At 47.8% G+C, this 12,057-nt stretch overlaps 1 protein-coding gene across 3 annotated transcripts; it reads right to left on the bottom strand.

Moving 5' to 3' along the window:
* Window positions 1-1,759: 1,759 nt before the first annotated feature.
* LCN9 (lipocalin 9) lies at window positions 1,760-10,169 on the bottom strand. Of its 3 annotated transcripts, none has more exons than XM_081011658.1 (7): window positions 10,059-10,169; window positions 8,052-8,192; window positions 7,090-7,229; window positions 5,332-5,402; window positions 3,642-3,734; window positions 3,186-3,287; window positions 1,760-2,029 (listed from the first exon to the last, which is right to left on the bottom strand). In XM_081011658.1, exons 2-7 carry the CDS (start codon window positions 8,148-8,150, stop codon window positions 2,004-2,006), a joined length of 531 nt encoding a protein of 176 aa, XP_080867784.1. In that variant the 5' UTR covers window positions 8,151-8,192; window positions 10,059-10,169; the 3' UTR covers window positions 1,760-2,003. The 3 variants fall into 3 exon arrangements, with proteins under 3 accessions (XP_080867784.1, XP_080867783.1, XP_080867785.1); XM_081011657.1 differs by having other exon boundaries at window positions 10,030-10,166; XM_081011659.1 differs by lacking the exon at window positions 3,642-3,734 and having other exon boundaries at window positions 3,186-3,283; window positions 5,328-5,402; window positions 10,030-10,144.
* Window positions 10,170-12,057: the final 1,888 nt, after the last annotated feature.

Raw genomic sequence — 12,057 nt, forward strand, 5'->3', positions numbered from 1 at the left:
GCCTCGGCTGGAGAAGCTAAAAGGATCCCCGCCCTCTGGATCAGGCCGAAGGTCCTTGAAAACGCGGGCGGGAGCGGGGTAACGCAGGCGCGCGGTGTTTATTCCCTTTTTATCAGATTAGAAAACTCCTCGCTTCTCAGGCACACGGCTCGGTGATCTCCGCGGTAGAGCAAGCAAGTGAGGAATAAGCAGTAAATAAACATCACCAGGACCCGTCGGACAAAGTCGATGTTGGGGGCATCCGAAGTTGTTGAGCATCTTTGGCGGATTCGTCAAATTTGTTGACGGTTTTTAAGGATAGCGCCCCCTGTTGAGCTTTATTTGGGGAAACCACAGGTAGAAATACCCTCCCAAAAAGAGGCCATTGCCCGCCCTCGCTTCCAGCTTTGCTTGTCAGCCACAAGATCACAAAGAAATATGAACTCGGCCAGCCTTTTCCAGCCAATGGCCCATCTAGTCCAGCGTCCTGTTCCCACAGTGGCCGACCAGATGCCTGCGGGGAAAGCAGCAAGCAGGATTCGAACACAGGAACCCGGCCCCCTCCTGGGGTTCCCAGCAACTGGGATTCAGAAGCATCGCTGCCTCCAGCTGTGGCGGCATGAATTACAGAAGTTGTCCCGGTTTCTGATTGGCTCCTGCACTGTCCTGCCTGTTCTCATAGGACGACCCTATTTTTCATCGGGAGAATGTTGGAGGGTACAGAGGTGCCCGTCAAAAGATGTTGGGGCCTGACTCCATCAGTCCCAGGCAGCCTGGCCTATGGGCATGGAAGGGGAGTTGGAGTTGAAGCTGGCATTTTCTGGAGCAGAGCATCCACGAGGCAGCTTTATTATTATTATTATTATTATTATTATTATGGGGACGCAGCATGGACACGGGAGTTGGAGATGAAGCTGGCATTTTCTGGAGCAGAGCATCCACAAGGCAGCTTGATAATAATAATAATAATAATAATAATAATAATAATAATAATAATAGTTTATTATTTATACCCCACCCATCTGGCTGGGCTTCCCCAGCCACTCTGTGCGGCTTCCAACAAAATATTAAAATACATAATAATAATAATTTTGGGGATGCAGGTGGTGCTGTGGGTTAAACCACAGAGCCTAGGGCTTGCCGATCAGAAGGTCGGCGGTTCGAATCCCCGCGACGGGGTGAGCTCCCGTTGCTCAGTCCCTGCTCCTGCCAACCTAGCAGTTCAAAAGCACGCCAAAGTGCAAGTAGATAAATAGGTACCGCTCTGGCGGGAAAGTAAATAGCATTTCCATGCGCTGCTCTGGTTTCGCCAGAAGCGGCTTAGTCATACTTGCCACATGACCAGGAAAAACTGTCTGCGGACAAACGTTGGCTCCCTCGGTCAGTAAAGTGAGATGAGCACCGCAACCCTAGAGTCGTTCTCGACTGGACTTAACGGTCAGGGGTCCTTTACCCTTTATAAAGATAATGATAAAAATAAAAATAAATTATACTCCGCCCATCTGGCTTAGTTTCCCCAGCCAATGTGAGCAGCTTCCAACAAAATATTAAAAATACATTAAAACATCCGTCATTAAAAACTTCCCTAAACAGGGCTGCCTTCAAGATGTCTTCTAAAAGTCAGATAGTTGTTTATCTCCTTGACATCTGATGGGAGGGCGTTCCACAGGGCGGGCACCACAACCGAGAAGGCCCTCTGCCTGGTTCATATGTGTTCACCCCCCTCCCGTCATAGCCATTCTGTTCCCCCCACAATAATGCTCCTGGCCAAGAGGGGAGCTTGCCAAGTCTGAGCTATAGATTTATTTTGAAATCAGTTTGGGGGAGGTGTGGGAACCTGAAGGAAGGTTTGCTCTTGCCTTGTTGCAGCATCAACTTTTAGAGGTCAGAGACAGGGAGGGGAAGACATCGTTCCATCATCATTGTCACCATCATCCGGACAGAGTGTTTCTGATTATTCACCAATGATTATATATTTACACACACACACAGAGTAAAGAAATGCCATTTCTGGGTATTAGGAATTAATCCACTTGTGGAGTGCATTGTTCTGTGGAGGAAAGGAGAGAAGAGGGTCAGGAAAATTGGTAAAGAGGAAAAAAACGGGACGATTGATATTTATTTATTAGGAATATTAGTATCTCGCCATCCTAGTTCAAAACTGAGCCAATCAACATAGTTAACAAACTGTTAAATTTAGAAACAGTAGATCTTGTGGGGTTTTTTGGGGGGGGGCGCTTATTTTTTCATTTCGTTCTTGTTTTTATTCTTTGTGTTTTTATCTTATATTTTTGTCTTGTACTTTTATGTTGTGAAACACCCTGAGGTCTTCAGATGAAGATAATAATATAATAATAATTTATTATTTATACCCCGCCCATCTGGCTGGGCTTCCCCAGCCACTCTGGGCGGCTTCCAACAAAACACTAAAATACAGTAATCTGTCAAACATTAAAAGCTTCCCTAAACAGGGCTGCCTTCAGATGTCTTCTAAAAGTCTGGTAGTTGTTGTTCTCTTTGACATCTGATGGGAGGGCGTTCCACAGGGCGGGCGCCACTACCAAGAAGGCCCTTTGCCTGGTTCCCTGTAACTTGGCTTCTCGCAGTGAGGGAAGCACCAGAAGGCCCTCGGAGCTGGCCCTCAGAGTGGTATACAAATTTAATAGCTAACTAACTAACTAAATAAGAACTTACAAACCTACAGTGGATGCTCGGGTTGCGAACGTGATCCGTGTGGGATGCACGTTTGCAACCCGCAGCGCCCACAACCCGCAGCGCCACATCTGCGCACACGTGGGTTGCGATTCGGTGGTTCTGCGCATGCGCAAAGCGTGATTTAGCACTTCTGTGCAAGCGCACACACCGAAACCCAGAAGTAACCCCTTCTGGTACTTCCGGGTTTCGGCACATCCGTATCCCAAAAATGCACAACCTGAAGCGTCTGTAACCCAACGTATGACTGTATTCTGCCCGTGAAAGAACAGGAGATAAAGTAAGTGTGTGTGTGTGTGTGTGTGTGTGTGTGTGTGTGTGTGCATGCATGCGCACACATATTTAATAACTGAATTGTAGGGTTGGAAGGGACCCCAAAGGTCATGTAGTCGAACCCCCTACCATGCAGGAATATTTTGCCCAACGTGGTTATCGAACCCACAACCCTGGGATTGAGAGTCTGCTGCTCTGCCGCTGAGACCCGCTTGCCTTACCAGCTCTTTCAAAGAATCTGATGTTCCCCTCGGGAAATCCTTGAGCCAAGGCGAAATCCTTGAATTTATCTTCAATGGCGCCTCCAACGTCCAGTCTCCTACCTTTAAACACAAGCAAAGGTTGGGTAAGTCTTTTAACCTGGAAAGGCCCAAATCTCTGTTCGACATTCATAAAACATCTAAAGTATCTTCTTCCTGCCATCTTCCCCGGATGACCCATCAGACAGTCAGGAACAGATTCCATCATGGAGCCAAGGTAGTGCTTTGATGGAGGGTCTAAAGGAGTCGAAAGCCTACAAAGGCGCTGACTTGTCCCCAGCGCTGGGGCAGAAATAAAATTAAAAATTCTTGGACAAGGAGCTTTGCAGAGCAAAGCTAAGTGGGGATGAGCCCGAAGAAAGCAAATAGCTTTCTACTGAACCCCAGATCTGCCCCATCCGACATTAGAACACGTACCAGACAGATACATCGCCGCGTAAGTGTCCAACGTCACATGGAAAATTATATATCTATCATAATCAGCAGCCATGACATGAACTGTGGATTTGTCTGCACAAGAAACACCATAAGACGTTAGCTATAAGACAACTTTGCCCCATATCTGTGCTCGAAGGTCTAGGGAGCAGCAGAAGCAACACTCTTAGCCACTTTAAATATTCACAAGATCTCCTGCCACCTCATTTGATATAGCTTTTTTTGGGGGGGGGGGATTTACAAAGATGAAACTCTGGGCCCGAAGAAGTGTCCCCCGCCTTTGCCACGACCGACCACTGTTAAAAGTAACGGTAAATTCTAACATTGAACCCTTGGAAATCCACGAAGGTGCGGTCCCTCTCCCGACCCTCTCCCCCAGAACGGCTCACTTTGGTTCCTCCCATGGGTAGGACTCGAACCTATGGCTCCAAGTTACAAGAAAGGAGATTGCGATTCAACATCAGGAAGAACTTTGTGAAAGTAAGAGCACTTCGACTCCCTCGGGAGGGGGTGAACTCTCGGTTCTTGGTGGTTTTGGAAGCAAAGGTTGGATAGCCATCCATCAGGGATGCTTGAACTGAGATTCCTGCCTTTTAGGGGGGTTGGATGAGATAACCTGGGGGCAGCGGAGCTGGACCTCAGTGTCCAGGTAGAACGATGAGTGTGGAGACGCTCCTTCAGATATACTGGACCAAAATAAACAACAATCTGACTTTTAGAAGACATCTGAAGGCAGCCCTGTTTAGGGAAGTCTTTAATGTTTGGTGTTTTGTCATGTTTTTAATATTCTGTTGGGAGGCGCCCGGAGAGGGCGGGGTGTAAATAATATATTATTATTATTATTATTATTATTATTATTATTATTATCATCATTATTATCATTATTATCATTATTATTATTATTCACTCTGCAGCTGGCAGCAGACTGGCATTGCGAGTGTGCTCCCGGGCTCGGCTTCAGGGCGCGTAGCGAGGACACCATTTGCATCCTCAGCCCGTGGCTCAAAGGGAAACTGAAGGGAGCTGCCTCCAGGGGGCAGTGCCACCAAAATGAGGGAGAGAGGGAAGGGGTGAGGCTCCACTGTTGGCAGGGCTTCCTGAAGAGAAGAAGAAGAGTAGTTTGGATTTGATACCCCGCTTTATCACTACCCGAAGGAGTCTCAAAGCGGCTCACAATCTCCTTTCCCTTCCTCCCCCACAACAAACACTCTGTGAGGTGCGTGGGGCTGAGAGACTTCAGAGAAGTGTGACTGGCCCAAGGTCACCCAGCAGCTGCATGTGGAGGAGCGAGGAAGCGAACCCGGTTCCCCAGATTACAAGTCTACCGCTCTTAACCACTACACCAGACTGGCTCTCACACTGGCTCCTGGGCACAAACTTGCTTGCTCAAGGCCAAGTGGGAGACATGGGCAGTTTCCAGCTTGCCCCTAAGAAGCAGCCATGTAGCAGAAAGCTTTCCTCCTACCCCTGCAATTGCCCAAGCTGGCGTGAAAGGGGCTTCCTGCTTCTGAGGTCTGCTTAAAACAAAGGGGGGGGGGTTGACACATCAAAGCTACATGGCAGTGGGCTCCATCACGGGCATGCATGACATGACACTGACACCCCCTAATCTCAGACCCAAGCCACACCTCCATAACAAGAGATGAGCATGACTCGTGGCTCTTATACCTACTGGGAACTTGGAATATACCGGGTCGGTTGGTGTGCATTAAGTTCTTGGTTCTTTGGGTACAGGTGCCATTCCTGGAAAAGAAAGCTCAGTTGAAAGACTTCCACGCAAGAGACGCGGCCTTCTTTGGCCCTCCCTCTCCTGCTTGTGTTTTCTAGGGTTTGGGAAATAAGCATCGCAGAAACCCACGGATCGGGGATCCATCTTGTCACATGCCACCCCGATCTCCGTGCATCGCGATACCCCAGGAATCCCAGTGTTTCCCTCGCATTTGTGATTCCTTTGAGAAAGGAGGCACAGTGGAGACGGGAGTGTCTTTAGGATGCAAGCTGAGCCTACGATGGAGAGGTTCCTGGCCTCAACACCCTAGAAGGGTCTTTATTCTCCCACAGGTGCAGCTGTGGGTTCAGACAGATATGAGCCGTGGACACCTTGACCAAGTCAGTCACCTTGCAGCCAACTCCAGTCCAAGACTCAACTCTCCAACTCTGCCTGTTCTTCAGACTCAAGGGCATAGCTGTCAACGTTTCCCTTTTTTAAAGGGAAATTCCCTTATTCTGAATAGGATTCCTCGCGAGAAAAGGGAAAAGTTGACAGCTATGCTCAAGGGAGGCTGCCCTTTCATCTGCCATCCATTTGGGTTTCTGAATGGCTCGTCGCCTTCCTTTCGCTCTTCCCAATGGCTCATCTCCCAGGCGATTTCCTGAACTCGGATTATATTTTAACTTTTGCTTCTGTGCCTAGCACCCAGGTTAACCCTCCAAGCATGGATTCAGTTCTACCTCCTGTTGGACCCGGGAATTTTGGGGAGTCTTGGTGCCTCCCAACTGTACCATCTTATAATTCTATGATTCTGTTACTATTAGCACATAAAACCCGTAACAATTTGGGACTAGTTTACCTATGAGATTGCCTTACTCTACATGTGCTCTCTCAAACATGTCGATCAGCAGAATTGGCACTGACACAAGTGTCACATATGACCCATTGTGCTGTTGTACGAACTGAGTCATTCGGTGTGGCAGCGTCAACACTTTAGAACTAATTGTGCTCTTTGTGGTGCCTGCTAAAAATTTCCCTGGGTTGAAAGTCCTGCCCAGTATGAATGAATTTTATTATTTCGGTCACAGACCAGTTGCAGCCCACATACAATAGCAAGGAAGTCATAAAACACGATAGGGATACATTTGAATTTGCAATTAGGTATAACAGGGACAATACAGATATAGCAACAGTTAAAATATATATAAATTAAGGAACCGGCATTTGCCCACAGACAGCTTTCCAGGTCATGTGGCCAGCATGACTAAACCGCTTCTGGTGCAACGGGACACTGTAACAAGTGCCTGAACTCACGGAAATGCTGTTTACCTTCCCGATGCCATGGTACCTATTTATCTACTTGCACTGGCATGCTTTTGAACTGCTAGGTTGGCAGGAGCTGGGACAGATCAACGGGAACTCACTCTGTCGCGGGGATTCGAACTGCCGACCTTCCGATCGGCAAGCCCTAGGCTCAGTAGTTTAGACCACAGCACCACCTGCGTCCCTCTATAACCTCTTAAGATAAAGGAAAATAAAGAACTGGATCCTGTGACCTTCCCTAGGGACCAGCTTCATACCAAATTGGACCCTTCTTCCATCGAGCTCAGCATTGCCTAAGCAGCCTGGCAAGACCGAGCAATGGCCAAAACACCACCCAATGATTTCAGGAAAAAAGTCCTAGGCCAGCATTGATTGGATCAATTTGAGGGTACTAACAGCATAACATTAGCAGTGAGTTTCAAGTCGCCGCTATCAGAAACTGTCACACGGTGGTCCATCTGCGCTGTCAGATTGTCGCGTTCTGGCACCTCGGGTGTAGAGGAAACCATTGCAACGGGATGCCATAATCCTGCAACCTGAAACAGAATAACTGCATTGAGCAGCCAAACTCCTCCTGAGTATTGTCCTACTAGGGGTGAAAGCAGCAGTGTTCTTGTATCTGCAAGAGAGGAGAAGCAAAAGGGCTTCTACTCTAGAGCAAAGCTGCTCAGAGGAAGAAGGCTGCCCAGAGTCTCAAGAAAGGCAAGACCAGGGGAGTAAGCCAAAGGGTCGCCAATATCCCCAGGAGAATGCACCATTCTTGGGTTCTGCTTTCTCTGCTGCTGATATCATCCCCTCCAACATTTCTCCAATGGAGATAAAGGTAAAGGGACTCCTGACCAGGGTAAAGGTAAAGGGGACCCCTGACCATTAGGTCCAGTCGTGACCGACTCTGGGGTTGCAGCGTTCATCTCACTTTACTGGCCAAGGGAGCCAGCGTACAGCTTCCGGGTCATGTGTCCAGCATGACGAAGCCGCTTCTGGCGAACCAGAGCAGCGCACAGAAACGCCGTTTACCTTCCCACTGGAGCGGTACCTATTTATCTACTTGCACTTGGACGTGCTTTCGAACTGCTAGGTTGGCAGGAGCAGGGACCGAGCAACGGGAGCTCACCCCATCACGGGGATTTGAACCGCCGACCTCCTGATCGGCAAGTCCTAGGCTCTGTGGTTTAACCCACAGCGCCACCCCTGTCCCGCCAATGGAGATAGGGGCATCCTATTCCATTGCCGCCAACATTTCTCTGATGAAAACGGGGCATCCTATGCCCACTAAACGAGGCGTTTGAGGGCCAAGCTCTTGGGGGCTTTTTCATCAAGCCGATCTGGATTGAAAGTCCCACCTGAAAATCACTTACCTTTCTGGGCTCGAAGTCTGACTGCACAGGGATGTGCGCAGTGACTGGGAATATGCAGGCAGGAGACAGTCCCAACACCAACAGCAGCGCAGGCCTCATCCTGGAGGTGGCTTTCTCCTGATTTTAGCATGAACGGAGAACCTGGGAAGATGAGAATGAAGGACCAGCGTTGCAGCAGCCCAGTTTATAGATTTGTCTCCAAATGTCTTCCAAGCGAATCCACCCAGCAACGTAGGGGGCGAGACTGAGAGCAACAGGCTATATTGTGGGTTGATGGAGGAATAATAGCAACACTTTTGATTCCCTTCCATCCTACCCTTCATTTACAAAGATGGGTGGAGAACTGTCTTGCCCAAGGGGCATTTGGTGTTGATCAAAGATTGTGGAGATCTCTTTGTGCATCAGAGGAAAGGAGTATAACACTCCTTGTTCTTTCAGAGAAGGGAGGTTAAAGACTGACACATGCCAGTTCTGGGTAGGAGCTGAGATCACAGGGGCTTAAAGACCTGTGATTCCCCCCCCCAAGGAGGGGGAAGAATAGAAGTATGCAAGGGTACATCCCCTCCAACATTTCTCCAATGCAAATTGGGGTGTCCTATTGGTTTGCCTTTCTGCAAAACGGCAGTGAAGTGTCAATTATCCTGATACCGCTGCAAGAAACTTCAAAAGGTGCAAGCAAAAACTTCTAGAACATCACAAAGTCCCCCGTGATATTCTCACAAGAAAGCTGGTAAAATGTGGGTTGAATGAGATACAGTGGTAACTCTGGATGTGAATGGGATCCGTTCCGGAGCCCCGTTCACATCCTGAAGCGAACACAACCCGCTTCTGCAGGTTGCGATTCGCCACTTCCGTGCATGCGTGTGACGTCATTTTGAGCGCCTGCGCATGCGCGAGCAGCGAAACCCAGAAGTAACACGCTCCATCACTTCCAGGTCGCCACGGAGCGCAACCCGAAAATGCTTAACCTGAAGCTACTTCAACCCGAAGTATGACTGTAACTGTTAGATGGATTTGTAGCTGGTTGACTAACCAAACCCAAAGAGTATCCATTTAATGGTTCCTCATCATCCTGGAAAAATGTGACAAGTGGGGTGCTGCAGGGTTCTGTCCTGGGCCTGTTGTTGTTCAATGTCTTTGGAAACGACTTGGATGAAGGAATTGAGGGGATGCTCATCAAATTTGCAGATGGCACCAAACTGGGAGGGGTCGCTAATGCCACAGAAGACAAAATCAGGATTCAAAATGACCGGAGCAGACTGGAGAACTGGGCCCAAGCTAACAAAATGAATTTCAATAGGGACAAATGTAAGCTTCTAGACTTAGGCAGGAAGAACCAGATGCACAAATATAAGATGGGAGACACCTGGCTTACTAGCAGTACATGTGGAAAGGATCTAGGGGTCTTGGTGGACCGCAAGCTGAACATGTCAATAGTGTGATGCAGTGGCGAAAAAGGCTAATGCTATTCTAGGCTGCATCAATAGTAGTGTCCAGATCAAGGGAAGTAATAGTACCACTCTATTCCGCCTTAGTCAGAATACACTTGGAATACTGTGTCCAGTTCTGGGCACCACAATTTAAGAAGGATGTTGACAAGTTGAAATGTGTGCAGAGGAAGGCAACCAAGATGATCAAGGGTCTGGAAACCAAGCCTCATGAGGAGCAGTTGAAGGAGCTGAAGAGGAGGCTGAGAGGAGCTAATGATAGCCGTCTTCAAATATCTTAAGGGCTGTCACATGGAAGAGGCAGCAAGCCTGTATTCTCCTGCTCTGGAGGGTAGGACTCGAACCTTTGGAGGTTGTGGACTCTCCTTCCTTGGAGGATTTTAAGAAGAGGTTGGGTGGTCATCTGTCAGGGATGCTTTAGGTGAGATTCCTGCATTGTGGGGGTTGGGCTAGATGACCCATGGGTCCCTTCCAACTCTACAATTCTATGAACTCTGTAAATGGCAGAAAAAACTGCACTTTTTTATTACCTCACACAAAAAGAATAAGCCCCAAATACCTGCACCTCCCCTCCTCAGAAGGAGGGTGGGGAATTATCAATGTAGAATTATACTACATCGCCAACCAAGTGCGCCACATAATCCCATACATTCTAGAAGACAAGATGAAACAATGGGTTCACAAAGAGAGAGACACAGTCGAAAACACCCCAGCCACAGCATACCCATTTATCCAAAACAAACTAAAGAAAATCCCCACAAGACTAAAAAGGTTCGCACAGTCCATGCGTAAAGCATGGAAGGAAAATGCAGGCAAACTGTCCCCATCCCCACTCACCCCCCCTGGCTATTCATGCAGCACAAAACTTCCAAATAAAGACTTCCCAAGCCAAAGGCTGATGCCACTTAGCAGACTCCTAAAAAAAATTTACAAACCCTTATCATTTTCATCCCCCAAAAGTTTTTGATTTGAGTTTCTACTGAAATGAGGCTGCATTTTAATGTTTTTAAGTTGTATTTTAATCAATTGTTTTTACCTGGTGTTAGCCGCCCTGAGCCCAGTCTTGGCTGGGGAGGGCGGGATATAAATAAATATTATTATTATTATTATTATTATTATTATTATTATTATTATCGACACAAGAAATACAAGACAAACTAAGGGACACCCGAATACCCTGGCTAACACACCACCAGCTATATGCCTTCTTAAACAATGCAGTAGTAAATTCAGCAGCCACTAGGTCCTTGACCACCTTCGGAAACCTTCTCCTGACAGCAAAGGGACATGGCAAGGGGATGGCATCCACAATATACAAAAAACTGCTCCAGAATCCCACAACCCCCCCTTGACAAAAAAAAATGGGAGCACAGCACAGGCTATGAAATAAACCCCACACAATGGACTAGAATGTGGTCTAAACCTTCCTTTTTTGAAAAATTAATTTAATTTTTAATATTTTTTTTTACCAACAACCAAAGCACAAACAGTGAAACCCCGCAGGCGGCTGATACATTGGGTATAAAAGGTAAAGGTACCCCCGCCCGTACGGGCCAGTCTTGACGGACTCTAGGGTTGTGCGCTCATCTCACTCTAGAGGCCGAGAGCCGGCGCCGTCCACAGACACTTCCGGGTCACGTGGCCAGTGTGACATCGCTGCTCTGGCAAGCCTGCACCAGCGCAGCACACGGAAACGCCGTTTACCTTCCCGCTATAAAGCGGTACCTATTTATCTACTTGCACTTAAAGGGTGTAGCAGGAACCCCCCACCCCAATCATTCAGTTTGTACAAACTTCACACACTCACACTCACACTCACACACTACATATGCCACACTTCTGTTATAAATTTATAGAAAAATCAACCATACATCAGATTTGCACTGTTCCATTTTTATTTTACTCCATATGACAAGGACTATCAAAGGGGGGTGGCTTGGTTCTGGTCAGCCATAATCCCTTGAGCATACCAGCACATCCACAGGAGCCCTGCCCAGTTGCTATGCCAACCCTGATGGTCCTAGGCAGAAGACCATCAAGATCACAAAGAACTTGCATATGGGAGTGGATTCAGCATGGACTGAAACAAAGGACAATGATCAGATCTTCCCTCTGGGGGCAGGAAACTGCCAACTCCCCTTTGTCTCCTGGAAGTGACTCATGGGCAGGGGGAAAGGAGGAACCAGCCAGGTGACAGGACACTCAGGTTACCACCACAACTCCTCCCTCAACCCCTCCTTTCTGTAATGTATGCATGATGTCAACCCCTCCTTTCTGTAATGTATGCATGATGTCAACCCCTCCTTTCTGTAATGTATGCATGATGTTTCTGGGGGTGGGCTTGACCTAGAGGATGGGAATTTCAAAAGTTTTTATAAGGTCTTGCACACCATCTTTCTGGGTCTTTCCTCTCTCCTGCAAGTGAGGGGAACACCCTGTTGCAACAGTTCAATAAAGGCCAAGCCTACAGGCTGCTGTTTTGCTCCAAGTTATCCTGGTTGGTGTCTTTGTTTTTGTCCAAGGGAGCCCTCGGATTTTTCCGGTAACAAGGGTGCTTT

This window comes from Podarcis pityusensis (genome assembly GCF_964106645.2).
Source record: "Podarcis pityusensis genome assembly, chromosome: 6".
Classification (NCBI taxonomy): Eukaryota; Metazoa; Chordata; class Lepidosauria; order Squamata; family Lacertidae; genus Podarcis; species Podarcis pityusensis.